The 27,569-nt window shown below is 38.4% G+C and overlaps 1 protein-coding gene and 1 pseudogene across 2 annotated transcripts; both read left to right on the forward strand.

Moving 5' to 3' along the window:
- Nucleotides 1-9,578: 9,578 nt before the first annotated feature.
- LOC122310931 (pentatricopeptide repeat-containing protein At1g80150, mitochondrial) lies at nt 9,579-11,616 on the forward strand. Of its 2 annotated transcripts, none has more exons than XM_043125207.1 (2): nt 9,579-11,386; nt 11,419-11,616. In XM_043125207.1, exon 1 carries the CDS (start codon nt 10,116-10,118, stop codon nt 11,313-11,315), a length of 1,200 nt encoding a protein of 399 aa, XP_042981141.1. In that variant the 5' UTR covers nt 9,579-10,115; the 3' UTR covers nt 11,316-11,386; nt 11,419-11,616. The 2 variants fall into 2 exon arrangements, with proteins under 2 accessions (XP_042981141.1, XP_042981149.1); XM_043125215.1 differs by having other exon boundaries at nt 9,579-10,621; nt 10,793-11,616.
- Nucleotides 11,617-13,167: 1,551 nt separating this feature from the next.
- LOC122307736 lies at nt 13,168-27,188 on the forward strand (annotated as a pseudogene).
- Nucleotides 27,189-27,569: the final 381 nt, after the last annotated feature.

A 27,569-nucleotide genomic window follows, 5' to 3' on the forward strand; every position in this document is an offset into this window, starting at 1 on the left:
AGAATTTGGCTATCGATTTTGGGATGATAAAAATCGCAAAATCATCAGAAGTAGAAATGTGATATTTAATGAGCAGATTCTGTACAAAACTAAGTCACAAGCTGAATCTGAGGAACAGCCAAAGAAACCTGAGGTTGTTGACTTTGATGTTACTCGAGCCAACACTGATCAGAACGAGGATCAAGAAAATGATGATACACAGATCAAACAACGTACACCACTCACTGCTACTCGAAGATCTTCAAGGACAATCAGGCCACCACATCGGTTCTCACCATCTCTATACTACATCTTGCTAACAAATAGTGGTGGACCAAAAAATTATGATGAAGCTCTACGAATTGAAGATTCGATCAAGTGGGAGAAAGCCATGCAAGATGAGATGGAGTCACTGATGTCAAATCAGACATGGGAGCTAACTAAGCTTCCAAAAGGCAAGAAGGCTTTGCACAATAAATGGGTGTACAGAATTAAAGAAAAACACAATGGTAGCAAGCGCTACAAAACCAGAATGGTCATGAAGGGGTTTCAACAAAAGGAAGGTGTCGACTACACAGACATTTTCTCTCTAGTTGTAAAATTGACAACGATCAGGCTAGTGTTGGCAATTGTGGCTGCAGAGAATCTACATCTTGAGCAGTTAGATGTGAAGACTGCATTCCTTCTGATTTGGAGGAAGACATCTATATGCACCAGCCACAAGGATTCTCAGTGAAGGAAAAAGAGAATCTAGTTTGCAAACTAAAGAAGAGCTTGTATGGCCTAAAACAAGCTCCACGACAATGGTATCGGAAGTTTGACAACTTCATGTGCAGTAATGGATTTACAAGACTGCAGGCTGACCATTGTTGCTATATGAAGAACTTTGACAACTCTTATATTATCCTACTATTGTATGTGGATGATATGCTCGTTGCAGGGTCAAGCATCGAGGAAATCAATGAATTGAAGAAGCAGTTGTCAAAGCGGTTTGAGATGAAGGATTTGGGTGCTGCAAAACAAATCCTTGGTATGAGAATTATTAGAGACAGGTCTAATGATACTCTCAAGCTCTCCCAGGAGGAGTATGTAAAGAAGGTGCTCAGAAGGTTTAACATGGACAAGGCGAAACCAGTGAGCACACCCTTAGCTAGTCACTTTCGACTAACTAAGGATCAGTCGCCAAAGACGGAGGAAGAGCAAGAATGCATGGACAGAATACCCTATGCATCTGCTATTGGTAGTCTTATGTACGCCATGGTCTGTACAAGGCCAGATATTGCACAAGCAGTGGGAGCTATGAGCAGGTACATGAGTAATCCAGGAAAGCAGCATTGGGAAGCAGTCAAATGGATTTTAAGATATCTACAAGGCTCTTCAGATACGTCACTATGCTTTACAAAAGCAGGTTTAAAACTACAGGGATATGTAGATGCTGATTTAGCAGGTGACGTTGACAGCAGAAAAAGTACTACTGGATTTGTGTATACGCTGGGTGGTACAGCTGTATCGTGGGCTTCTAAGTTACAGAAGATTGTTGGTCTCTCAACTACAGAAGCGGAATACGTTGCTATAACTGAAGCAGGGAAGGAAATGGTTTGGTTGCAGTCATTCTTGGAGGAATTGGGAAAGAAGAATGAAAAAGGCATTCTGCACAGTGATAGTCAGAGTGCTATTTTTCTTGCAAAGAATCCAGCCTTTCATTCCAGAACAAAACACATACAGTTGCGATACCATTTTATCCGATCTCTTCTCGATAGTGGACAGCTGATACTTGAGAAGATTCGAGGAACAGAGAATCCAGCAGACATGTTCACAAAAGTAGTTACTGCTGACAAACTGAAGCTGTGTATAGCTTCAGTTGGACTTCGTACTTAAAGGCATGACTTGAAGTTGCTGTGATGATTGCTATGAAGATATGTATATTCATTTGTCTCCAAGTGGGAGATTGTTGCAGATAGAGACAAAGAAGCAAACGGTGCATGGCTCACTGTTTACTATTTTGGCTCATTAGGCACCGTTCAGTGCTTTTGTAATGCAGCAAATTGCTGCAACGTAGTGATCTGCTCTCCTATAAATAAGAGAGCTTAAGAGTGTAGACGGTGCGTGCAGCAGAGAGTGCAGACAGAGTGTAGAAGAGAGAAAGAAGAGAGGAAAAGAGTGGGTTAGCAAAGAAAATTTTTCTGTAAAAATTATTTTCATAGTGAAATTACAGCATCTGTGGACGTAGGTAATTGCCGAACCACGTTAAATTTTGTCCCTCCTTTATTTAGAATCGTCTCTGTGTCAGAACAACTCCCAACACTTGATTGTATGTGACTCATGAATTTGATGCTTCTTCATGCACGTCTATGAATTCCATTGCAAACTGCAACTCATATAGAAAGTGACAGACATTTCTTCTCACTAATGAAATCATTTTGGTCTCAGTTTCGAATTCAAACAGCTAACAGAGTATGCTTTTCTCATGTGATTTATTTTTGTAGTGTATGAGACCTTTAAATTTGTTTTCAGATCAAATTTTTTATTTTCAAAATATGATCTGAAATAAATTTAGAGAGGTAAGTTCTCATTTTTCTTCACTCAAATCACAGAAACATTAGCTGGTATGTCTGAAAATATATTAATTCTCAAACATAGTTACCATAACATATATTGAACACAAGTTCACCTTAGACAAATGATTGAAATCAAAGGAACATAACAAAAACATCCATAATAATTTTAACATCATATATATAACACAAAGTACAATTCTAATTAATGAGACCAGAGAAAGGATCCCATGGTGAACTTTCTCTTTTGTTCAACATCCCCAAGCATTGGTAGGCCGTATTCTTTAAGTAAGCAATCCAGCTTCCACTCCGGCATGGTTTCATAATCATCTTTAGTGTATCTTTGGTGGTGCAACGGCATTTGGAAGTGTCCACATCGATCCTTCCCTTGCTGTCCGTTGGCTCTGCTACCTACGTTTGTTGAAGCCCTTGTCACTGACTCCATTCCCCCCAACACCAATGTTTCTCAATGCTTTCTTTCTTCTTTACTCTACTCTCTCTTGTGCCCAGTTATGGCAAACTGGCGGGCTATTTAAAGCTGTTGACAAGTTTTTTCTTCCTTTATTATTATCATTTTCTTGTGGTTAAGGTTAAAGAATATTCTGCAAGCATGGTATTTGGAGTTGATTTCCAAGAGACAATATGAACTGGAAAGAAAAAAAGAATTGTGTGGAAGTCCTGTACGAAAGGTTTTTGGGTTAAAATCATTGCAGTTTTACCACAAAATCAAGTAGACCTAGGCTACAGTTTTGTTACCATGTTTTATACTTTATGAAGCATTAGATCCTTTTTTCCTGGGCATTTAATCTCCAGCTTTTCAGTTATGGTCATTACTTTTTCTTGATCCTTCGTATCTGAGAGACACAAAAAGATGGGCGCCCACCGTTCCAACTCGTCTATGCTTAAATTAACTTCTACATCCATTGCTTTTTCATTTCACAGAAGCTGCCAAATCATGAAATTTTTGGCTTGTGTTTAGATATTGTTGCGTGCCATGTGTTATTTTGAAAAGGTTGTTTACCAAGCTGCCTACCTCCTATATATGCTGGATATCAAGATCGAGATTTACGTAAAATGCATCTTATAATGTTTTTTGCCGTCCATGTGAAGTTTTTGGGCATCATTAAATACTTCGTAAATGCTATAGGGTCTATTTCATATAATCACTTCCACTTAAGGTCCACTTGATTCGTATCTAAGTATCTTAACATCACTACCAAATTTTTGTTCTTACTGTCTTCCAATTTCTGTCATAGTAGCTTTCCCAAGGTGCCGGATTCACCAAGAAAGACAACCCTCCTTTGCAAGGTGCCAGATTCCTTTCTCTAGATGTAATCGAAAGGAGGATTAAATTGTGTATTAAAAGAATACTTATACATAAATCTAGGGCTGTGCAAAAAACAGAGTAACTCGACCCATCCGTGTGACCCGATCCGATCTGCACCGAAAAATACGATTTTAACCACTACACGGGTTCGACCCATACAACTCGATGACCCGCTATAAAATCTGCAACTGAAACCCTAGCCCCCCCTTCCCCGAGTCTTCTCACTTCTCTTTAGATTTCACCTTATCGCCTAGGCTTTCCTTGAGCTTCAAGAAGCTGAGTCGAACGGCGGATTCTTATGGTGGAGCCACTTGCGATGATTTCATACCCTTCTCACAGTCCAGAAGACCTCCATCTTCTTCCTCGGTTGGTTTTAGCGTGTATGATCCACAAGGGTTACTTTATTCCAATTTTACTCGTACGACCCCAATTCCAAACCCAAAGATGAACTCGTTCTCTTGGATTCCTCTGAAAAATGCCTCCTCACTCTTCTTTGAAAGGTTTGGGAGCGGCCCAAGTGTGGAGTATGGCTTGATGGAATAGGAGGGTTGATTCGGTTGAAGACGGGGGTATGTGTTTGGGGGCTAAGAATGCCAAGAAAACTGGAAATGAAATGAAATTGGGTATCTGGAAATAGGATATTTGAGAGTAATTGAGACTTGGACAGTGATGAATTGGAGGAAAAGGAGGGTTGAAGACGGGGTGGAGTATGCGTTTGGGGGGCAAGAATCTTAAGAGGGGAAGAAACCATAGGTTGACCCGCTCAGTAATGTGCAGGTTGAATCGATTCTGCCTAACTTATCCAGAAGCACAGGTCTGGTAAGGTCGAATCCAAATTTCAAACGGGTTACTTGGGTTGCACCCCTAGTGATAAATCCATCACGTTTTCTGTTTTGGGATTAATATATTAATATCCATACCCAATAAACACACCATCTCATATCACCAGCCTCACTCCCCTCAATTATCACGAATCTATTAAGAGTGGTCACTCTTCTTAATGACTCTTCGATGACTTGAAAAGATGAATGGAAAACATAATAAAAGTAAATAAATAAATCAATTGTTTCTTTTCCTTTCTTCTGATGTGCTAATAGCTTTAATTCTGAAGGGCAACTATAATAAAAGAGTTATTTTATTTATAAGTCAATATGGAGGATACACCTTCCGCGTGCACCGCTTTATACCTAAATGGAATATGACCAAAATTTTGATTTGCTATTAAAAACAACCAGCCTTTGACAAAACTACATCAAGGCCGTCAAATAGGTCCAAGATTTATGACCCCCAAATCCTCATCGATAGTGTCCATAGCCTCGATGTAAAAAAAACCTGTCATATTTATCTACTGCTTGCAATCTACTACTCGATGACCCAACTCATCACACTTGAATCATTGTGTCCGAGAACTCGTAGACGCAATAACTGATGGACTAGTATTGTGGCGTCTGCTATCACTACTTCCTCCCATTAAATTAATATAATCGTCTACAAATAAGAGGTGTAGTTTTTGACCTGCAAAGCATTTGTGTAGCAATGTGGTTCTTGATGGAGGTTGGATCGTTGGCTTTCAATTTTCTAGGATGGGAGTTGATGACCATTATTCATTTATGTTCTTTTGTTTCGTGAATATCTCGGGATTGAAGTAAAATTTTTAAAATATACAAACTTTAAATTTCTCTTTAACAAAAATGCCATTATTTTTATTTTGAAGTTTAAATCTAAAATTGAAAAAGAAAAAGTTTGAAAAAAAAAATTGTGGTACTTGACCACCTATCAAGCCTAGGGACCCCAACGGAATACCTTTCATATGATAGGCCACCCTATAAGCCAAAACAAGAGTGGTTGTGGCCATCTTGTGGGCACGAGCTAGGGGTGGTCACACCACCCAGGCCAACCCCATGCTCATGACCACCCCGTGCGTTTTTGGTGGCTGACTACAACAATTTTAAAAAAAATAATAATAATAAAATGCATTTTTTTTTAATAAAACCGTGGTATCGATATTTCATTAAGAATCAATCATTAAAAATCTTGTCCTGTAAAACATAATGGTAAAACCCTAAGCCATTTTCCATCCATACCTCAGTACAAGAGTTTGGATTTTTTGAGACAAATCATTTTGTCTCTAAAAATTCAAAATTTGTCCTTAAATATTTTTAGAGACGAAAAAATTTCGCCTCTATTTTGTCTTGAAAAGGCTGTCTCGAAATGTATTTGGAGACGAAAAATAAATTTTGTTTCAAAAAGTCATTTTTAAGGAAGAAATTTGGCTGATCCAATCAAAACCTTTTGAATGGCATATTTTTTTAGACGAATTATTTTTGTCTTAACAAATTGTTCGAATGGAAACATATCTATTCGAACTATAAGAATTTTTTTACTCGAAAACTAATGACTACATTGAATCTTGTTTAAACGGAATGAATGTTCGAATAGATTTTATACATTCAAATGAATAAATTTTTCAAATAATTTTTGTTCAAACATAAATTTTGATTGTTTGAACAGACTTTTTATTTTTGAAAATTCTGTCTATTTGAATTGGGTTTTGCACATTAATATTGTTCAAACAAATATTTTATTGTTGGAACCGTTGTACGGATTGTGTTACTCGGTTGTCATTCAAATGGTTAGTTTTTGTTCGAATGAGTATTTTTTTTATTCGAATAGATTTATAAATTGTAATTAACCGTTCGAACAAGTTATTTACTGTTCACATTATTAATCTTATAGAACATAATTTATTAAAAAATATCATACTAATATTGTAGAAATTGTAATTCAAATATCACAATTGTTTAAATGTTTTGGAACATCATAATTGAAAGACAATTAGAGAAATTTTTTTTTTTTAAGATTGTGGTAGTAGCATAGAGTTTTGAGACATCATTAATTGCCACTATTCAAATATTTTTTAGTTATTCAATTCCAGCCTCATCTGCACATTCTCTTCTAATCTTGCCTCAAAATTTGCTACCTAATCTAATCGGGCTAGCAATTCATTTTCTTTGGACCTTAAACATTCTATCTCAAGTGCTGCTTCCTCTAATACCTTAGTATTATTGTCGTTCGATCTGGCTTTAGAAGAGGATGATGATGTCGAGGATGGTTTCACGCAACGTCTTAAGCCTTTCAAATATTCAAAATGTGATCCAAGAACTTGAGAAAGAATTTGAGAATCATTAACAGATGATTCATCAGATGAATCCACGATAGCTTCCTTAAGAGATATCATCTTGTCCTACAAAAGAAAAACATAATATATTAATATAAATAACAAAAATACTATATTAGACTTGAATTAAATAAACTTTAACTTAAATAATTTGCCTCTACTTCGGAACTGGTCCAAGCAGCATCACAATTTTTATTTGGTTTAGCATACAATTGAGTTATATTATAGTCAGTAGAACTTTATTCTTGCTGTAAAAGGGAAATATAGATTAGAACTTAAATAAGAAATCTTAATATTTAAAGGGGAGTAGAATAACTGGCCATTTTTTTAAACAAACGATGAATTTCTGATAGTGTGCATGGCATCGACCTTTGCACCTTCGGAATGCATTTGACATTAGCACCTCAACCGTTAGTCAATCCTCTCTCTGGCCAAAATTAAGTTCAAACTCGTTCTTTCATAAATTATAAACAATTAGTATAAATATAAGCTAACTTTAAATCAACATGTTATACTTAGTTTCTTGGGATGTAGCTCATTATTAGGCAACGTGTTTTAAAGTAGTCTTTCACATCTTGAGAAATTTTAACTCAGGAGGATGTAGCTATCTGTGCATACGTGCGAGTAAGGGTACTAACATAAAAAGCAAGCCAAGCTATCGAGTCCCCAAAGTTGCCGGTGTGATCATCAGGAATATCAACTTTAATTTTATCAGCTTTTCTTACTTTCTTTTTGCATACACCTCTTGTAGTACCTTGACCTCGGCGATGGTTTATAACATCTATATATACAGTAATTAAACTATATATTTTTATTAAATTTATTTATTTTCATAATATAGATTACTTAAATCGATCATTAAGTTTGCCATTTAATTTGATACAATACTTTATTCTGGATTTGGTGATGTTGGCCCACTATTGATAGTAGGTGAACCACATAGGGAGTCGGTAATGGATGGGGATGGCGCACACGTTGCTTTGTGTTTGGGAGGCATATCTATTTAAAATTATAATAAATTATATACAGTATGTATAAACGTTGCAGATATTTATAAAATTATTTACATACACAAATATTATATTCATTTACTATCAATTTTGCTGGACCAGTTGCCTTCATCCTCACCAGATACTTTAGTTGGTTCATGTTCTTTCGACATTTCACCCTTAATTACTTCTGGTTCAACATCTTCTCTATGCAATGAGACCATGTCATATTGGCTCAGATCAACTAATTGAGCTACCTTATTTCCAATATAAGCAAAACTTTCTAAAAATTGAGTTACCTCATTTCCTTCCCTATAAGTATGTTAAACCTTCCAAAAACGTTTATTGATAAGAACTTCTTTAATGTCTTCCACCTTTTGGCCATTCCATTCCCAAATTTCTTCTATACTATTCATTGTCTTAATAACTCCCAATGCGTCCCCTTCAAATATGGCATTCCCAATCCCTAGTTCATCACCCAACTTCATAGCTCTCCATAAGACATTGGCTTCTACAACGGCAGGGATGTGACTGGCGCCATTGGCATACTTAGAGTGACTAGGACTTCCATTTCTTCATCTCTGTCTTTTGTTTTTAGATAAATGATTATATTGTATTAATAAGAATAGGCATAGCCCATGTATAGTTCTTATAATCACACTTCCCCCCATCTTGTTATTTTTTAGATCAAAAGCTGCATCCCAATTGATCTTCACAGTACCTCCTATAGGCGCTTTCCATCTGACTACTCCTTTATCAGCTTGTGCTCTTGCTAGACTCAAGCTCTGATTGCATTGAGCTTGTTTGTATTCTGCTTTGCTAGATCTAGCTTGGTTAAACACTGAAATCAAGAGGAGGGAGACACCCCGGTGCGAGTGGAATCCCTTGAGTCGATGAAGAACTATCAACGACCTCAAATAGGATGTTAATGATCTTGGATGGGGTTCATGTTCATGCATACATTTCATATTTACTATTAATCATGCTTATATCATCTCTGTGTATGTTTGTGACATAATTTATTGAGATTTAACTAAATTTTTTCTTATTCTTGTCGGCAGATCCAGATGACAGACGATGACAGTGTGTGCCATCAGCAAGAATGCTAGTGGTGGATGGAAGCCATGCAAAAATGGTGAAGCCAGAGAAGCTTCAAACTTTTGTTAGTTTTGATGGTAGACCCACATGGTGCCGACGAGATGGATACACACGGTGCGGGTGGAGGGTGAGGCTGACGAAAGGATAACGAGCTCGACGAGTGGGGGAGAGAATGAGGGGAAGAGGGTGGAAAAATTGAAATTGAATATGATTATTGAAATGCATGATGCACGTTTAAAGTTTTTTAAAAATTATAAAAAGCCACGTAGTTGGTGTGTGAAGGTTGTATAAACAGTATGATGTTATATAGCATAACTCAAAGATCCAAACGCTGCGTATTACAAACACTGACTCAATTAAGACACTAAAACGCTGCGTTTTAACTCCCCATAACAGGTTTGCTAAAAACGCACCGTATAGCTTTCCCAGCATTAAAAAATGCTTTTCACGAATCACTTCACTTCCACACGCTTCACTTCATTTCCAGACCTTCGACGCTCTTCCACGGAAACCCTTGACCGTCTTCTTCCCTCATCTGTTAGGGCTTCTCGCCGTCGGCATCAAGACATAATCTTGGGTTTTCCGATCACACGTTCTTTCTTTGGGCTAAAAAAATTCTGGGCTTTGTGCCTAATTTTGAGAACTATCAGATCTTGGTTGATATCCTGGGAAGTAGTAAGCAGTTTGCTATGTTACAGGATTTCTTATAGAAATGAGATTGACAAATTTTTTTCCCCAGAGCTGTTGTTGAAGCTCGGTTAACGCACGAAGGGGATCTGAAACCCACGGTGAACAGATAGAAGCTCCACGACGACGAAGACAACCTCCAAACCACGGTGCACAGATCGACATTGCCAACCCACGAAGATGAAGAGAAGCGTCTGCAACCCCATTGCTGTTATGGGAGTATCGGAGATTTCATTACATTGCTGCATCGAATGTGGGTTTTGATGGATGAATATGTATCAATCTGAGGAGATTTCTAGAAAATGCTCTCTCTGCGAATCGTTCGCAGATTCTGTCATGCTATTGCCACCATTGCATCAACTGAAAGTTCTGCAGCCGTATCAAATTTCATTCGAGACTCGAAACCACTAGAAGAACCTGCCCTTGTGAAGCTTAAAAACGAGCGGGACCCTGAGAAGCTGTTCCATTTGTTTAAGGCCAATTCACACAATCGCCTTGTAATTGAAAATCGATTTGCATTTGAGGATACAGTGTCTAGGCTAGCTGGTGCCGGCCACTTTGATTACATTGAGCATTTGCTTGAGCATCAGAAGTCTCTTCCGCAGGGTCGGCGTGAAGGGTTCCTTGTGAGGATCATAATGTTGTATGGTAAGGCTGGAATGACTAAACATGCTATCGATACCTTTTATGATATGCATTTGTATGGATGTCGAAGGACTGTTAAATCATTCAATGCTGCCCTCAAGGTTTTGACGAGAACACGTGACTTAAGAGCAGTTGAAGAATTCCTTAACGATGCTCCTGTGAGGTATTGTGTTGAATTGGACATTTATTCAGTTAACATTGTTATAAAGGCTTTTTGCGATATGGGTTTTTTGGATAAAGCATATTTAATCATGGTAGAGATGGAAAAGTTCGGATTAAAGCCGGATGTGATTACGTACACAACCCTTATTTCTGCATTTTATGAGGATAACAGGTGGGAGATTGGTAATGGGCTGTGGAATATAATGATGCTAAAGGGGTGTCTACCAAATCTTGCAACTTTTAATGTTAGGATCCAGCATTTGGTTAATAGGAGACGAGCATGGCAAGCCAATGGTTTAATGGTTACGATGCAGAAGCTTGGGATCACACCTGATGAGGTTACCTATAATTTGGTGATCAAAGGATTTTGTCAGGCTGGGTATCTTGAAATGGCCAAAAGGGTCTATTCTGCCTTACATGCCAAGGGCTGCAAACCCAACATTAAAATTTATCAGACCATGATTCATTATCTCTGTAAGGGAGGGGATTTTGATTTGGCGTATGGGATGTCTAAAGAATGCATGAGAAAGAATTGGTTTCCAAATGTTGATACCATTCATTCGTTGCTTGAAGGCCTCAAAAAGAATGAGCAGCTTGGTAAGGCAAAGGTCATCCTGGCATTGGCCCATGGTAGGGTACCTCCTTTTTCTTCGAGCAAATTGGGTGCTTTAAAATCCACATTGTCCAGGTATTGAAGTAAGACGATGGACTGGTAGGCCTGTAGTAGTTTGATTAATGTAGCAGAGGAATGTTACTTATAAAAAAAATGTAGCAGAGGAATTTTACTTATAAAAGAAAAATGTAGCAGAGGAATGCTTAGTTGGAGCTGGTATTCTTTTACACAATTCATTTGTAAATTTGCAAAACTAATTGGACATGGGATCCTAACGGGTTTATTCATACCAAACTCAGTTGCTGTTTACTCCAGTTAACTCACTGTAACACCTCTATAAATTCATGATGAAAGGAGAGTTCTTGATGGATGTTGGTTGCCCATGTTTTTTGTAAGTGCATTATGCAATCTCTCTCTCTCTCTCTCTCTCTCTCTCTCTCTCTCTCTCTCTCTCTCTCTTATGCCTGTGTATGTATTATGGGTAGGGTTGCAAACAAACCGAATCGAGTCAAATTCGAACAAGGGTACTCGAGCTTGATTAACATGTTTACTCGCTAGAACTCGAATAAAACTTGAATATCCTTACTCAAACTCAGTTTGTTAACCATTAATGTTGTTCAAATTTGACTCGAGTTTGACTAAAAATAAACAAACGCTCGAACTCGATTTTTTATTTTGAAATTTCTAATCTTATCTTTTGATTAATTAAAAAATTTTAAATTTTACAAAAAAAACTCAAACCATTTAACTATTCAGCCAAATAATTTTGATTCAAAGTTCTTATGGTATAACCTTTTTTTTTTTTTAAATAACTTATAGTTATAAATTAAAAGAATAATACACAAGATAGATGTAATAAACTAAACTATTTAATACATATAGATAAGATAATAAATCAATAGTTGTAGTTGTATGATATATTATTATACAAATTAAATAAGGTAAACTATAAATAAATTAATAATATATAATTAAGTATATAAAATATAACTAACATGTAATATATATAACATATACATATGTAAAACATATTACGAAATTCAAAACGAACTCAAACGAGTCAAGCCGAGCTTATACGAGTTTTGTTCATGAGTTTAAATTGAGTCAAGCCGAGTTTATATGAGTTTTGCTCGTTTAATATTCAAACCTATATTAGTGTTTACGAACATCTCATTTATTAAATAAACTGAGTTTGAACCGAGTATACATGAGCTGAGCTTGACCTGTTCATGAGCTACTCTGTTCATTTGCAGTCCTAACTATGAGCACTACATTGACTATAGTCACATGAAATGCCATTCATTTTTCAAGTTTAGTCTTTTGTTTCTGCCTTTTTATACCGCAAATGCAATGCCATTCCTTTTATCACAAGCGGCAGTTTGCATGAGTTCATGTCTGTCAACATGGGCCATAGTGAATTGACTCCTGATATGATTGGAACACTATCTGGAGCAATGAAAACTTATTAAAAAAAATAGTCATGCAATGAAATTCTTTGGTAATAAAGTTCATCCACTATTACACGTGTCATCATTTTCCTGCATGTATTATTGTGCATTTTTTTAATTTTTTATGTTATTTGAAAGGAAGATAGTTCATCCTAGTTAGATGTTAACCCAATCCTGGTGGTAGTTCCTAAGATTCCCATTCTTGTTAATTTTTCAGCTTCAATGGTGAACAAACGGAGTGGTCAATGAAAGAAGGAAATTCATTCCTTGTTATAGATGTCAATCCGATTTTAAAATCGGTAAATAATTAGCTTGCTCTTTGTCACTAGGTGAACTAATTATGCTGACAATCTGATACCCTTTTTTTTTTTTGATAAGTGCTGACATTCTGATACCTATGTCAAGACGCATGTAGTTGCATCACTGTAACTGTCATTATATTTTGGATCTTGTTATGCCATATATCGAAGGATGATGATTATGGAAATGGGATGTCATGTGATGGCTGATAATTTAAGGTGTTTCATAATAGCTGACTATGACTTGATAACTCACAGTTATAACGGGTTTGAAGTATTCAGCTTGGCAAAGTTGTGGTCATATCCTGAAAGTCAAAGTAATAGTTGATAAAATATTTGGGCTGTATATAACATTTTAGGTGAGTTTGTCTGCTTTGATTGAGTCAGAAGTAGAACTAAATCCTTTTGAACTTGGATGATAGCCCTTTTCATGGAAATAGAAATAGCTTTCAATAGTTGTACTAACTATTCCATTGGCCGGAGTTTTGAGGATCGTGAATGGACAATGGACGAGATTAGAATTTTTTTTCTTCATACTTTATTCCATTGGTCGATTGTAATAGAGTTTAATGGCATTGACATACATGATGTTCTTGTATCTTTAGACAGTCATGCATAGGTGTGGCTCTTGTATATGTCCCATGTACTTGGCTTCACCTATTTTTAATAAAATTCTTATTTACTGATAAAAAACAAAAATAAAAAAAAGAAAGTTTTTGTAACTAACAAATGGATTTACAAAATGTTTCAGCGTATATCAATGAACATATCTGATGGGGGGCATCCATAATGCTTGAGGGTGATGGAAACAAAAGAAGATGAATCCCTTTATATCTTGAATGTGCAATCACCAGAAAGCCATTGATTTATTAGTACAAAACTCCATAACAGCCAACCTAACTCTCTGCCCTTATAAAGTTTTCTATTCTTTCCCTCCCGAGGGGCTATAGAAGAGCAAGAAATTTGAACATTTGGATGGTAGTTTCTAGTATCCCTGAGTTCTGGATTTCTACTTATCTTTCATTTAATGTTCTAAGAATATATTCAACCCTCAGCATCTATCCACAAGGAGGCATATACGGGGGATGACATAGGCAATAAACAAATAGGTGATTAACCAACTCCACAAAGGAAGCGGTTTTGAGTAATTCTTGCTATCAATTTAAATGCTGACAGTGCTGACCGACTTTGAATTGAATGTGCGTCTTGCATGTAGATATAACTATGCTTATTCATTGAGGTTTTATCAAGGACTTCAGAGACTTACCTTGCAGTTGAAGGTATTTTATTTGAGAAGTTAATGTGTAATTGCATCTCTAGTCCAGCTTTTGGGGATTTTGACGCCTTGCTGTAGAAGTTCTTATGGATATTTCAGGTTAGTCTCTATAACTAGAGGAATGCATGGGGTGTTTCAAAGGAGTCTGTCATGTAAATTTAGTATGCATGGTCTGTATAAAACTGTATGCTCTTTGGTGCAACATATATTCCTCTGGTTGAAGCATACTGTATTAGTTGGTTTTCCTTGTATGTAGAACCTTATAATAGATAATTTAATATAGATGCCTTTCATTGATTTCATTTTTATTTTTTTTTTCAAAATTGGTGTTGTAGCTTCTCTTTGTGACAGCTGCTCTGGATCTTTACAAATCCAGAGTGCATTAAGAGGGTCATTTGATTGTGAACTGCAGTTAGTCTCTCTCTTTCTCTCTCCCTCTTCTTTTTGCTATTTGATTTCCGATTTGTGATGTGTTTGACTGCTGAGAAAATCCTTGTATGGAAGAGAAAAAGTGAAATTAAGGGAAAAATAAAATACGAAGCTCGCGTCTTGATTTGTGTTGTAGTGGTGATTATTATTATTATAGCTGGCTTTACGTGTTTCATGCGTAGTGCTTGCTTGTTCCCTGCATGGCTAATGAGAAAACCAAGAAAAGTACGACTGTACCTGTAGGAGACGGTAAAAGCATTGTATCTGTTTTGTTCAATTTTCAAGTCTTGTAATTAAAAGGTAGGATTTTCAAGATTTGGGTATGTTTGAAATAATTTGGTGAGGTATGTTGACATAATTGCCCTAAAAGTGTTTTAAGAAGTTTTAGCTAATGTGGTATTACCTTAATCATTTATTTGGCTTCGGTTCGGTGAAGTGTTTAACAAGGTCCATCTGGCTACAGCAGCATTTTGCCCAGAAAACTTTTTCAGGGGGTTTGCATTTGTGTTTTGCGGATACTCATTGATTTTGTGATGTAGGTGCTTGATGATCCAATTTTGGTGTGAAACCTCGTGTCATTTTTTAAAAAAATATATTGAACTAATGTGTCAACTTAGTTTTCTAATCTGCTAAATATATTTTCTTTCTGGTGTAGGGGCTATGTTGGGATTCACAGTTCGGGATTCAGAGACTTCCTGTTTAAACCAGAGCTTCTTCGAGCCATTGTGGATTCAGGATGGATTCGGGATTTGAACATCCATCAAAAGGCAAATTTCTAATCTATCTTTTCATAATATCTCACCTGGGAACCTTAATATCATGCCAAATTACTGAAATTTGGGCGAACATCTAATTGCTGTTAATTTATCTTCTTGGGTGCATTTTGCCTGCTTGCTCTTTGGGTGGGATTCTTTTTTTTTTTTTTTCCCCAATGATCCTTACTATTGCTCGTAATGTATTTGTGATATATATCTGTGATGGCATCCAGGCTTATTATTTCGTTGATAGTGGCGACTGTGTTTGTACTGGTTATCTGACTGAAGAATTGAGATGTTCTGTTTACTTACATGCTTGCTGCATCTTGTCCTATCTTGCAAATTGCGTGTGTTGACATGGTTTTTTTCTTTGTACTTGATGTCCTGCAGGTAATTACTACTACCACAAAAGAAACTACACCAATTGTAGCGACTGAGTTTTTTCTCTCCATACATGGTGTGAAAAAGTTTACGTTTTTCATTTTTTGTTTCGTTCCGTCGCCGTGGAGGATAGTGTAGTTACTGTATATTACGACGACAGGAGTTAAAGATGGTTTTGGTAAAGGATTTCGTGATTGAAACAAAGTTTTTCTTGGTTGTGCGAGAAGGGGGACTGATTCGTATCACTGAATGAGGGAGGAGACGCAAGCAGGAGCTTTTGCTGGGGTTAGGCACTGCAAAATGGCTTGAGAGAGCGTTGGAGGATTGTGCGAAAGGTGACCGTAGAGATTTTTATATGTCAACAAGGGAAGGTTCTCGGAGTTTTATCGTGCTGCGACACTCAAATGATCGTGGAAACTTTCTGGAAGTTGCCGTTTACGGGGAAGGAGGTCGCCGACATTTCATTATTATCCCTGAAGATGAGGGGGGATGGGGATGGAGAAGTATGGGGGAGGTGTTAAGGGAGGTCCTTACTGGCGTAGAGGTACAGAGAAGGCCGTGGAAAGACACAGAGGGGAGGCCGAAATCGTATAAAGAAGCACTTACCACGGCAGGGTCACATGCTGGCCTGAGAAAGGGGTATGGTGATAGTGATGCACATCGAGCCCCTTGAGAGAGAGAAGTTGGCAGAGACGTGCGCGAGGTACACTGCATGGTGAAGGAAATTCAGGCTCAGTTGGGTTATTTGCAAAAGGAGGTGGCTAAGGTTCTGAGAAGTGTCGGGGCTATTAAAGGGATGGAAGAAACGGTGACTTTTGGGGATGCTTTTAAAAAGGATTATTCTAAGGCCTTAAGTAACGGGCTGGGCCAGAATCAGGCCCGTGACCATTTTAATCATGAAGGTCGAGTTAGGCAAGGGCCTAAGCCCGTCCCACTCAAACCGACCCGGAAAGAGTGGAAAGCACTGGCAGGGTCTTTCCGTATCATGCCCAAACCTGTTTCGTCAATGCACAATCTGCAACAGGTAAAGGATGTGCCGAAATCTTCACAGCAAGAGGAAGTCAACAGAAATTGCCGACGGCTGCTACAGAAGTCGCCGAAGGCTTGGGTAATGCAGAGACAACGCCGGGCCAGCTGGAGAAATTGCCGACAGAAGTGGTGGTGGACATCCCATCACCACTGAGATCTGTCCTCCCCTCCGAAACTGGACAGACAGTGCCGTTGGAGTGTGGGGGAGGGGATGATGGCTCAGAGAGGACTTCTACACTATACGAAAAAGACAATTAGTTGGAAGAGTGTGAAACAGGGGGCAGTGAGTATTCAGCCAGCGAAGATATCTTCCTTTCAGATGAAGAGAATGCACAAAGGCTCTTTCAGGTGACTAATGATCATGTAGGGGAGGTAGGTTTCGTGCTGGGGGAAGAACTTATGGAGGAACAGATGGACTTAAGAATACAAAACCCTGTCCCATTAAACTACCCGTTTCCAGATCAAGTCCCTGTCTTAGACTGGGTCTTCAACATGGTAAAGGACATACAAGAAATTGTGGGATTGAAGTGTGATGGGTATGAGGAGCAGTTCAAGGCTTTACTCACTGCTGTTGAAGGGGTCATCAACAACAGAGGAAGGTAGAGTCTAAGAAACAGCGGGAACTTAAAAGACTAACCTGATCCATGAACTCTGAAGGTAGTTCTAGTAGGGATAGGATGAAAGGGAAGGGGCAAGTCTATCCTAAATGAAACCAAGAATTGTTTCATGGAATGTTCGCAGTCTTAATGAGGCGAATAAACGGCTGCAAGTGAGAAACTTGCTGCGAGGGTGGAAAGTGGACATCATTTGTTTACAGGAGACGAAGTTGGAAGTAATAACTACAAGAATTGTACGAAGTATATGGAGTTGCGTACACGTTGATTGGGTTTATCTAGCTTCTAACGGGGCCTCAGGAGGTGTTTTGGTTATGTGGGATCAACGAGTGGTGGAGAAAAGGGCGGAGTTTGTAGGGCAATTCACAGTGGCATGTTCCTTTAGGAGTGTGTCAGATGATTTTTTGTGGGCTTTTGCAAGTGTCTATGACCCAAATGCAGATAACGACCGGAGTCTTTTATGGGATGAACTAGCTAGAGTTGACAGCTGGTGGGGTCTTTCGTGGTGCATTGGCAGGGACTTTAATGTAACAAGATTCCCCAGTGAGAGTCATGGCAATAGAAGAATGCGCCCGACTATGTCACGCTTCTCGGAATGCATTTTTGAGTTAAACTTAGTGGATCTACCAATGGCGGGGGGTCCTTGTACGTGGGCTAACAATCAGACATGATCCAGGTTAGATAGATTCTTAATCTCTCCGGAGTGGGAGATTCATTATCTGGAGGTTTGGCAAAAGAGACTACCCTGTTTGTGTTCGGATCATTGGCCTATCTTGTTGGATTGTGGTGGGATACAGAGAAGACGCCGATATTTTAAGTTTGAAAACATGTGGCTGAAGTCGGAAGGATTCATGGATAGGGTGCGACAATGGTGGTCTTCCTATCAATTTCAGGGTACTCCCAGCTTCATGCTTGCGGGTAAACTGAAAGCGTTAAAACAAGATTTAAAGAACTGGAATAGACAATCTTTTGGCGATATTGGGCCACGCAAGGAAAGTAAGTTTAGGGAGATTCAGGAGCTCGAAAGGTTACAAGAATATAGGACCTTAACGCAGGAGGAATCAGCCCAAAAACTAGTGCTGGTCGCAGAACTTGAGCAGATCATTATACTAGAAGAGACTTTGTGGCGGCAAAAGTCGAGGGCTTTATGGCTAAAGGAAGGAGACCGTAGCACTAAATTCTTCCACAGGGTAGCCAACTCACATAGGAGATACAATAATATAGAAATGCTGAAGATTGATGGGGTAGATTGTAAGGATGAACAAAGTACTAACAATCATGTAGTTTGTTTTTTTGAAAAGCTACTTACTGAGTAGGTGGGTTGGCGGCCTAAGCCCAATGGGCTGATTTTCGACTCTATTGACTCTATGGACAGCAGTAGTTTGGAGAGGCCTTTTGAGGAAGCTGAGGTTTTCGAGGTGGTGAGGAAGATGGCTAAAGATAAGGCCCCGGGTCCAGATGGGTTCTCTATGGGTTTCTTTCAATCGTGCTGGGATGTATTAAAGGAAGATCTCATGAAGGTGTTCCAGGAATTCCATTCGATCGGTAAATTTGAGAAAAGCCTAAACACCACTTTTCTTGCATTGATACCGAAGAAGGCCGGGGTAGTGGAGATTAAGGAATTCCGACCTATTAGCCTTGTAAACGGGGTTTACAAGATCCTTTCTAAGGTTCTTGTAAACCATTTTAGCAAGGCTGTGGGAAAAATCATCTCAAAGCCCCAAAATGCTTTTGTAAAGGATAGACAAATCCTAGATGCTGTTCTTATTGCAAATGAATGTTTGGATAGTAGACTGAAAGCGGGTAATGCAGGGATCCTTTGCAAGCTAGACATGGAGAAGGCGTATGACCATGTTAATTGGGATTTCCTAATTGACATCCTTGGAAGGTGTGGTTTTGGAGAAAGATGGCGATCTTGGATCCATTGGTGTATATCTACGGTGAAATATTCAGTTTTAATAAATGGAAGCCCAATTGGTTTTTTCAACAGCACACGTGGCCTAAGACAAGGAGACCCGCTGTCTCCATTACTCTTTGTTGTGGTGATGGAGGTTTTGAGCAAAATGATCTCAGCCCTAGTTGATAACGGGCAAGTGACCGGATTCTCGGTTGGATCCCCAGGTGGGGGAGTTTTTAATATTTCACATTTACTTTTTGTAGATGATATCCTTATTTTCTGCGGGCCTGATTACAACCAGGTCCGAGTCTTGAAGGCACTTTTACTTTGTTTTGAAGCAGCTTTAGGATTGAAAGTGAACCTTGATAAATCATAGATGGTGCCTATTGGAGGTGTGCAACGTGTAAGATATTTGGCGAATATTCTAGGGTGTAAGATTTCCACACTCCCTATGACTTACCTTGGCCTTCCGCTGGGGGCTGCCTCGAGAGCGGCTTTGTTATGGGATACAGTGATCGAGAAGGTAGAGCGCAGATTAGGAGGGTGGAAGAGAATGTATTTGTCAAAAGGGGGGTAGGATTACCTTAATCAAGAGTACCCTATCTAATCTGCCGACCTATTTCCTGTCCTTGTTCCCTATTCCAGTAAGTGTGGCGCTTCATATGGAGAAACTACAGAGGGGCTTTTTGTGGGGAGGACTAGGCGAGGAATTCAAATTCCACCTAGTAAGGTGGGAGAAGGTGTGTAGTCCTCTCTTATGGCGGTTTGGGCATCAGAAATTTGAGAACCTTTAATCGGGCGCTATTCGGAAAATGTTTGTGGAGATTCCATAAAGAACTAGACGCGCTATGGAAGTTGGTAATTGAGAGCAAATATGGTAGCATTTGGAGGGGATGGTGTACCAATGAGGTGAGAGGGGCATATGGAGTGGGATTGTGGAAATATATAAGAGGAGATGGGTGGTTTTCTCTTGCCATATAAGAGGAGGATGGGTCGCAAGGGATAAGGAGGTTTCAGTAGCGGATGTCATGGGGAAGTTGGGGAACAAATTTAGTGGAACATCAATTTCAGCCCGGCGGCACATGATTGGGAATTGGACAGTCTTGCAGCATTTTACAGCCTCTTGTACTCACCCAAACGGAGCAACCAGCTTGCTGATTTACTATGGTGGAAGCCTACAAGTAAAGGTTTGTTCTCGGTTCGCTTGTTCTATAAATCTCTTTCGCAAGGACCCCCATTCAGTTCCGTTGGAAAAAGATTTGGAGACATAAGGCGTCTCCCAAAGCAGCGTTCTTCGTGTGGACCGCATTCTTGAGTAAGATTCTCACAATGGACAACTTGAGGAAAAGGAGGGTGATCATCGTAGATTGGTGTTGCATGTGTAGGAAAGGGGGGAATCTGTAGACCATCTTTTGCTACACTGTGAGGTAGCTCGAGGTTTATGGAATAAGATATTGAATAGACTAGATTTGGGCTGGGTAATGCCGGAGACAGCGGTGGCGGTATTGGCTTGTTAGACAGATTTGAGAGGCTTTCAACAGATCAAGTCTATGTGGAAGATGATCTCCATTTGTATAATGTGGTGTGTGTGGCAAGAGCGTAATGAACGGACCTTTGAGGACAAAGAGAGATCTATGGAGGAGCTAAAAGCTTTCCTTTTTAGAACTTTTTGTACATGGGCCACTGCGGTTAATTTTAATGGCCAAAATCTCCATGATTTTCTTGTATCTATTGAGCCTACGTAGTAGGGCATTCATTGTACTGAACATGGCTTTTGCCTATTCTTTTCATTAATATACTTTGATTTTACTTAATCAAAAAAAAAAAAAAAAAAATTACTACTACCATATTCATGATTTGGGCCAGAAAACTGGTTTGCTAAAGCTTTCCATTAAAAGGACCTGGACGGTCATTATTACTTACTGAGGATTCGTCTGGTGCAATTTTATTTGGTTCTTCAATAGTGCAACATGACTGCCTCCCAGAAGCTATCCTAGGAATGGATGTCATCTGTAAAGCAAAATCTGGGATGGGGAAAACTGCTGTCTTTGTTCTTTCCACTCTTCAGCAGATCGAACCTGTTGCTGGTCAAGTTGCAACTCTTGTTCTTTGCCACACAAGAGAACTAACTTACCAAGTAGGTCAACTGATTCTTATAGTTGACAAGTGCCCCTTGGTGGTGCTATGGAATCCTAAAAATGATTTTTGCATGTGCATGTATTGCAATGTTAGAATTTTTAGAGAGATTTTCAGTGTTGTAGTTTTACATAGGAATAATATCTTCTCTCTTTTCTTATAACTTCTATAGATTTGTCATGAATTTGAGAGGTTCAGTGCCTATTTTCCGGGCATCAGGGTTGCTGTCTTCTATGGTGGTGTCAATATTAAGATTCACAAGGATATGTTGAAAAATGAATGCCCTCACATTGTCATCGAAACACCTGGAAGAATCTTGGCTCTAGCCATGGATAAAGATCTTGGGTTGAGGCATTTCATTCTTGATGAGTGTGATAAGATGCTAGAATCACTTGGTATGATCATCTTCTTATTCTTCTTCATCTCTTAGCCCCTTTTTTATGTATTCTGAAATCTGAATCTTTTTGCAATTATCTTGTTTCAGTTTATCTATTATTTAGTTAACTGTAAATGGTTTTCTTATGTTATTTTTTGTTGTTGTCCACATGCTTGTATCTTTTACAGACACAGAGATGTGCCGGAAATCTTCAAGATGACTCCTCATGACAAGCAAGTAATGATGTTTTCAGAAACTCTTTAGTAACGAGATCTGTCCTGTGTGCAAAAAATTTATGCAGGAGGTAGTACCATCATCTTCTCTTTGGTGGTAATAAAAATACGAAGTTTTGATATCTTTTCCCTGTAATGTGTTTGCTTTGCTGGTTATGTATTAATCGAACTGTTGTGGCTTGGTTCTTATTTTCCCCTGCCATTGGCAAGGTAGTCATGCCCAAAACTTGCAGTACGTGCAATGATTTTAGTACTTCATTTCTCCTTATTTTCACTTCTTTCTGTGGGTGCAATCCTATCCTTGACACTTTGGCCCCTTAATTTAGTGGTAGTGTTTGTGGGCCTGAGTGAGGATATTGGTTCATTCTAATGTTACATCCAATGGAGATTTATGTTGATGATGAGACCAAGTTGACTCTTCATGGTCTTGTACAGGTATCTTCAACACATTGTTGCAATATTTGTTTCATCAGTTGACTGCTTGTTGCTCATCAACTAATGCTTGTCCTCTCTCTCTGTGCGCAGCACTACATTTTATCGAAAGCAGCCGAGAGAAACCGCAAATTGAATGATCTTCTTGATGCATTGGACTTCAATCAAGTTGTCATTTTTGTCAAAAGTGTCCACAGAGCAGCTGAGCTGAACAAGTTGCTTGAGGAGTGTAACTTCCCCTCTATCTGCGTTCATTCAGGAATGGCTCAGGAGGAAAGGTTTGTAAAACCTTCCTTTGGCCCCTTATTGAGGGGAAAAGAAAGGGGGTGGAAGGGAGGTGAATGGTCACATTGGGTTTTGCCAATGTGACTACTTTTATGAAAGCCGGTAGATCACTAGTGCTAACTTGTGAGAAGTAGCTAATCTGGTGGCTGGACAATGTGTGGGTTAGGGACTTGTGGGAGAGAGATGCCTGATCTGTTTGCTGGTTGATGTAACTTATGTGAAGTAGCTAATCTGGTGGACACGTGGGAGAGGTTTCCAAATGGGATCAGTCAAGAGAGAGGGTGTTTTGGGTTTTGTTTTGGTTCAGGTTAGAATCGGCTCAAGTGTAGGATTTGAGGAGGGAAAGAAACGGTACTTATCGGGAGGGTGTTGGTTGAAACTGTATTTGGTTGGATTTTTTACACCCACCATTGATCCCCAACCCTATGTTGTAAGTATTCTTGGTCCCATCTAATGTATTCCTCCATAAATGTTTTATTTCCTTGTTTATTATACTCCTTTTCCATCATAATTTTATCTAGCATTTTTTAATGAAAGAGACTCTTATCTGTTTACTTGGCAGAGGGTAGTTTTCTTGGTGGTTGATAGAAATGACAGTAAGGGATATTGAAATCCACTATCTTTTTTGCTCAGTGGAGTGAGTCGTTTAGTTGGTGGTTGATTCTGTATTGATTTTCTTCAGGTTGAAACATTACAAGAATTTCAAGGAGGGGCAATCAAGAATTCTCACTGCAACAGACTTAATTGGAAGGGGGATTGATATTGAGGGTGTTAACATTGTTATCAACTATGACATGCCAGATTCTGCTGATACATACCTACACAGGGTACTTTCATACTTCCAATGATCTTTGTTTTTTTATTGTCACTAGTTTGTAATTGAATTTGCTCCCTTCTGTCACCTGGGTTTGCCATAACTTCATCTCCACAGGTGGGAAGTAAGTCTGTGCAGAAAACGTAATGGCCAGACCCGTCCGATGGACCTGATCCAACCCATCCGATAAAATAGGATAAAATTAGATGTGGGTTGGTCCGATGCTGCTCAGCGGGCGAAACCGTAAACCTGCATCCCCGTACGTCTAACTTCTTTCTTCAGAAAAAACCCTTACCTCTCTCTCTCTCTCTCTTCTCTTCTCTTCTGCCTCTGGATGTGGGTACTATGGGAGTTTATATTTTTCCATTCGTTGGGAATTAATCATTGGTGGAAAAGAAAGGACTTGAAGTAGTTCAAGAGACCTAGCCCACCGGATTGTAAGGGATTTGGGTGCTGGTGTTTTTGCTTCTTGATCTCTTCTTCTTCTTCTCTTTTTGTTCTATGGTCAATGATCAATCTGCAGGGAGGTTTTGGTGGGTGGTGGGATTTGTTTGTGTGCTGCAACAAACTAATCTAAAGCTTTTGAAGGTTTTGAAAAAACAGAAATGTGGTCTGAAGCTGCCATAGATGTGTGATCGTGCCACTTTCTCTTACCCTTAGGGCCACTTATCATGTATTTGTTTTTTTTTTGCCCTGCTCTGATGAAAATTATTATGGTCAATTGGTAAAATACAGAAATTTGCATTGAGTTGGCCTGCCAATTCCTGCTTCATTTTCACCTGGACAATTGTCACTGGCCTTCTCCCATGATCATTAGCTCAATTTCCTGAAGCTTCGTATGGTTTCCTACCACCAAGACCTATTTTAAGGTGAAAAGATTAAACTAATAATGCAAGATATTGCAACTAAAAGGCTGGGCATATTCCCATACACCCATCTAGCACATTTTCATATCATAGCTCCATCTGGATGTGATTCTGGATGTGATTTTACTAAAATCCTGACGGCATCCAGATTACTTGGTAAAATATGACAAAGGAACAATTATGTCTTTGAGGAAATTTTCTTTTCATTCGATTTCAGTTATGAAGAGTTACCATATTGATGTACAACAGAGTAAATTCTCTTCACCAAGTTATTTTGTAAATAGCACATTTAACTGTGCATTATCTGGACTTAATTGCTTTTCCTGCATCTGCTTAACATCAAAGCAGGAAAGTTGAACTTCTCAAAAGGTTACAGTTGTTATTGAGTTAGCAATGTCAGGAAAATATGGTAGATAATGGTAGATACTTTAATGAGCATATCTCAGCTCCTTTATATAACAATTATGCTGCTGCATTTATCATGTAGGAATAATAATTTGACAGTGAACCATGTTACTTTTTAATACAGGACTTTGGCTTCTGTATCCCTGGACTCAAGTGCAAGGGTGACAATTATTGATGATAAGAAGAAAATGGGTACGTGCCTCCCTTAGTTTCTGATGTGGTTATTGAGTAATATATCCCTCTGCTGTTGGGTTGGCAATGGTCGAGCTGACCTCTACAGCCCTAGTAAATCAGTCGCTTGATAATATCTGACTTGGGCTCAAAAGGTAAATATAGGTCTCTAAGCATCAGGATTGTCATGGTCCATTCATGGCTTCATTGTTGCAGTACAGGATAGTTGTCTAATGGAGATGTTATTGTATTGAGGAAGCGTGAAATTAATCCTGAAGGCTCTCAGTAAAAGGCAGAAATTGAATTTTTTATTTTTTATTTTTTAATTCTTTCTACAGGTTAAGTAATTAATCGTTGAGCTGGGACTGACTCCTAAATTATTATTTTTTTTTACAGGAGAATTGAGCTTATGGGTCATTGTGTTCATCATTCCAGTTGCTGTTGCTGTAATAGCTGAAATTAGGTTTGATCTCTGGGGTCAGAGGTATCTAATAGCTGAAATTAGGTTTGAGACTCTGAACTACAGTTTTCTTGGCTTTTTGGCCTGAGAATAGATGGCAATTTTAATTGAGGTTTTTGGGGTTGTGGCATTTTGATGAGGTATGAGTTAATTTGCAGTGGTGATTGATTTTTTTTTTTTTTTGGGTGGAGGTCTGGCCAAGCTATTTAATGTGGTTGTTTTTGGCCTTCTATTTTGTTGTTCCTCTTAAGATCTTTCTAAACCTTCCTCATGTACACTTCCTGTGTACCTGGGTTTTTGCTTATTTATATGAATATAATATTTGATTACCTATAAAAAAAAAATAAAAATAAAAAGAATGTTTTTTTTTTTCCACTAACGAGTGTCATTTTACATAAGGACTTCAGGAGAGAGAGAGAGAGAGAGAGAGAGAGAGAGAGAGAGAGAGAGAGAGGGGTGGGGGGGGAATAGGTTTTTACCTGACCCTTATATTGCGGATTGGGCTGGACTGGTTTCAGCCTGCCTTGCTAGCGGGTCGGGTCGGTTTGGCTCCAAATCTGATCGGGTTGCAGGCATAGGTGTGGAGACAGGTTGACTGTCTTGCATGGTTTTTGGTATTTTGTTCTCCTTGCTATCCAGTGCTCCATTCATGCTGCATTAGGACGTCGGGGAACAACATTCATCTTACCTTCAAAATCATAACTTACAAAAAAAAAAAAAAAAATCTCTAAAACAAAAATAATATTAACTTTATAATATTTTTATTCATTTTTTTCTCTCTTTTTTTCCAATACCCAATAAAATATATTAATAAAATAGCATTCTGAAAGGGTGAATCCAAAATAAAAAAATAAAAAGAGCATGCACCTGTTTTCCCCTGAAATTTGAAAAATAGATCTTCATACTGCTTAGATTACATTTATGTTGCTGGCAGGTTCGTACCTTATGTTGTTGGCTGGGTGACGATTATCATGACTGAAAAGCCAATTATCAAGGTTTGGTTTATTCCCTTTTTGCTTAGTTTTGGTAATTTCCATTTATCTATAACTGTGGATTTAGACTATTTTACATTTTTTGGTCAGTATCTGATCAATATATATATATATATTTGGTTGAAAATAGCATCTGAGCAAATTTGGTTGGTAACTGTTTGTCCTTAGTATCGATAAAATAGTAAGAGTTCAACCTTAGACAAAACAGACAGTCAAAAGTTTTGATTTTTATTCTTCGCATGAATTGTCTTGATTGGTTAAATCTTTAGAATTCCAAAACCGTGAAGCTATTGAGTTTTGTATGTGAAGTCATATGTGCCATTTCTCTCTTACAGTATATTCTTATTGGTGCCATTAGGATTGCTCGTTATTACATTGAAAGATTGAAGAATGAAGCAATTTCAAGTCGTGGTTGATCTCCAATCAGAACTGTTTAGCGGCTGCTATCCTCTTCTTGAATGTCCCTTGTATGTTGGACGAGTTTTAATTAATGATAAAGTAAACCAGAATAGTTGTTAAGAGTGAGTGTTTTGCCCTTTCTCCCAAACCTTTACCCAAAACGTTGCACTTGGGATAATCTGTGTATATACCACAAGAGATTGGGTTTTTTGAGACAAATCATTTTCTGTCCAAAAATCTAATTTTTGTCTTAAAATATTTTTGGATATGACAAAATTTCATCTCTATTTTATTTTCAAAAGCCTGTTTCAAAAAGTAATTTTTATGGATGAAATTGGGTAGAACCAATCGAAACCGTTCGATCAGAATTTTTTTTTAGCCAAATCATTTTCATCTCAAAAAATCGTTCGAATGGAACCCTATCAGTTTAAATGGATTGACCATATTTGATCCTATTGAAGGAGTTACTAAAAACAATCAAATCATTCATAAAAACTTCCATATAATTTTCAGTCATGTCATTAAATATGCTCATCATGCAAAACTGAAAAGTTGCAAGTGTATTACACAATTCAAATGACATTCTACGGAAAGCATATGTGCTAAAAGTGTAAGTGAAAGTGGTTTTATTTTGGTCTT

This window comes from Carya illinoinensis, chromosome 1 (assembly GCF_018687715.1).
Source record: "Carya illinoinensis cultivar Pawnee chromosome 1, C.illinoinensisPawnee_v1, whole genome shotgun sequence".
Lineage (NCBI taxonomy): Eukaryota > Viridiplantae > Streptophyta > Magnoliopsida > Fagales > Juglandaceae > Carya > Carya illinoinensis.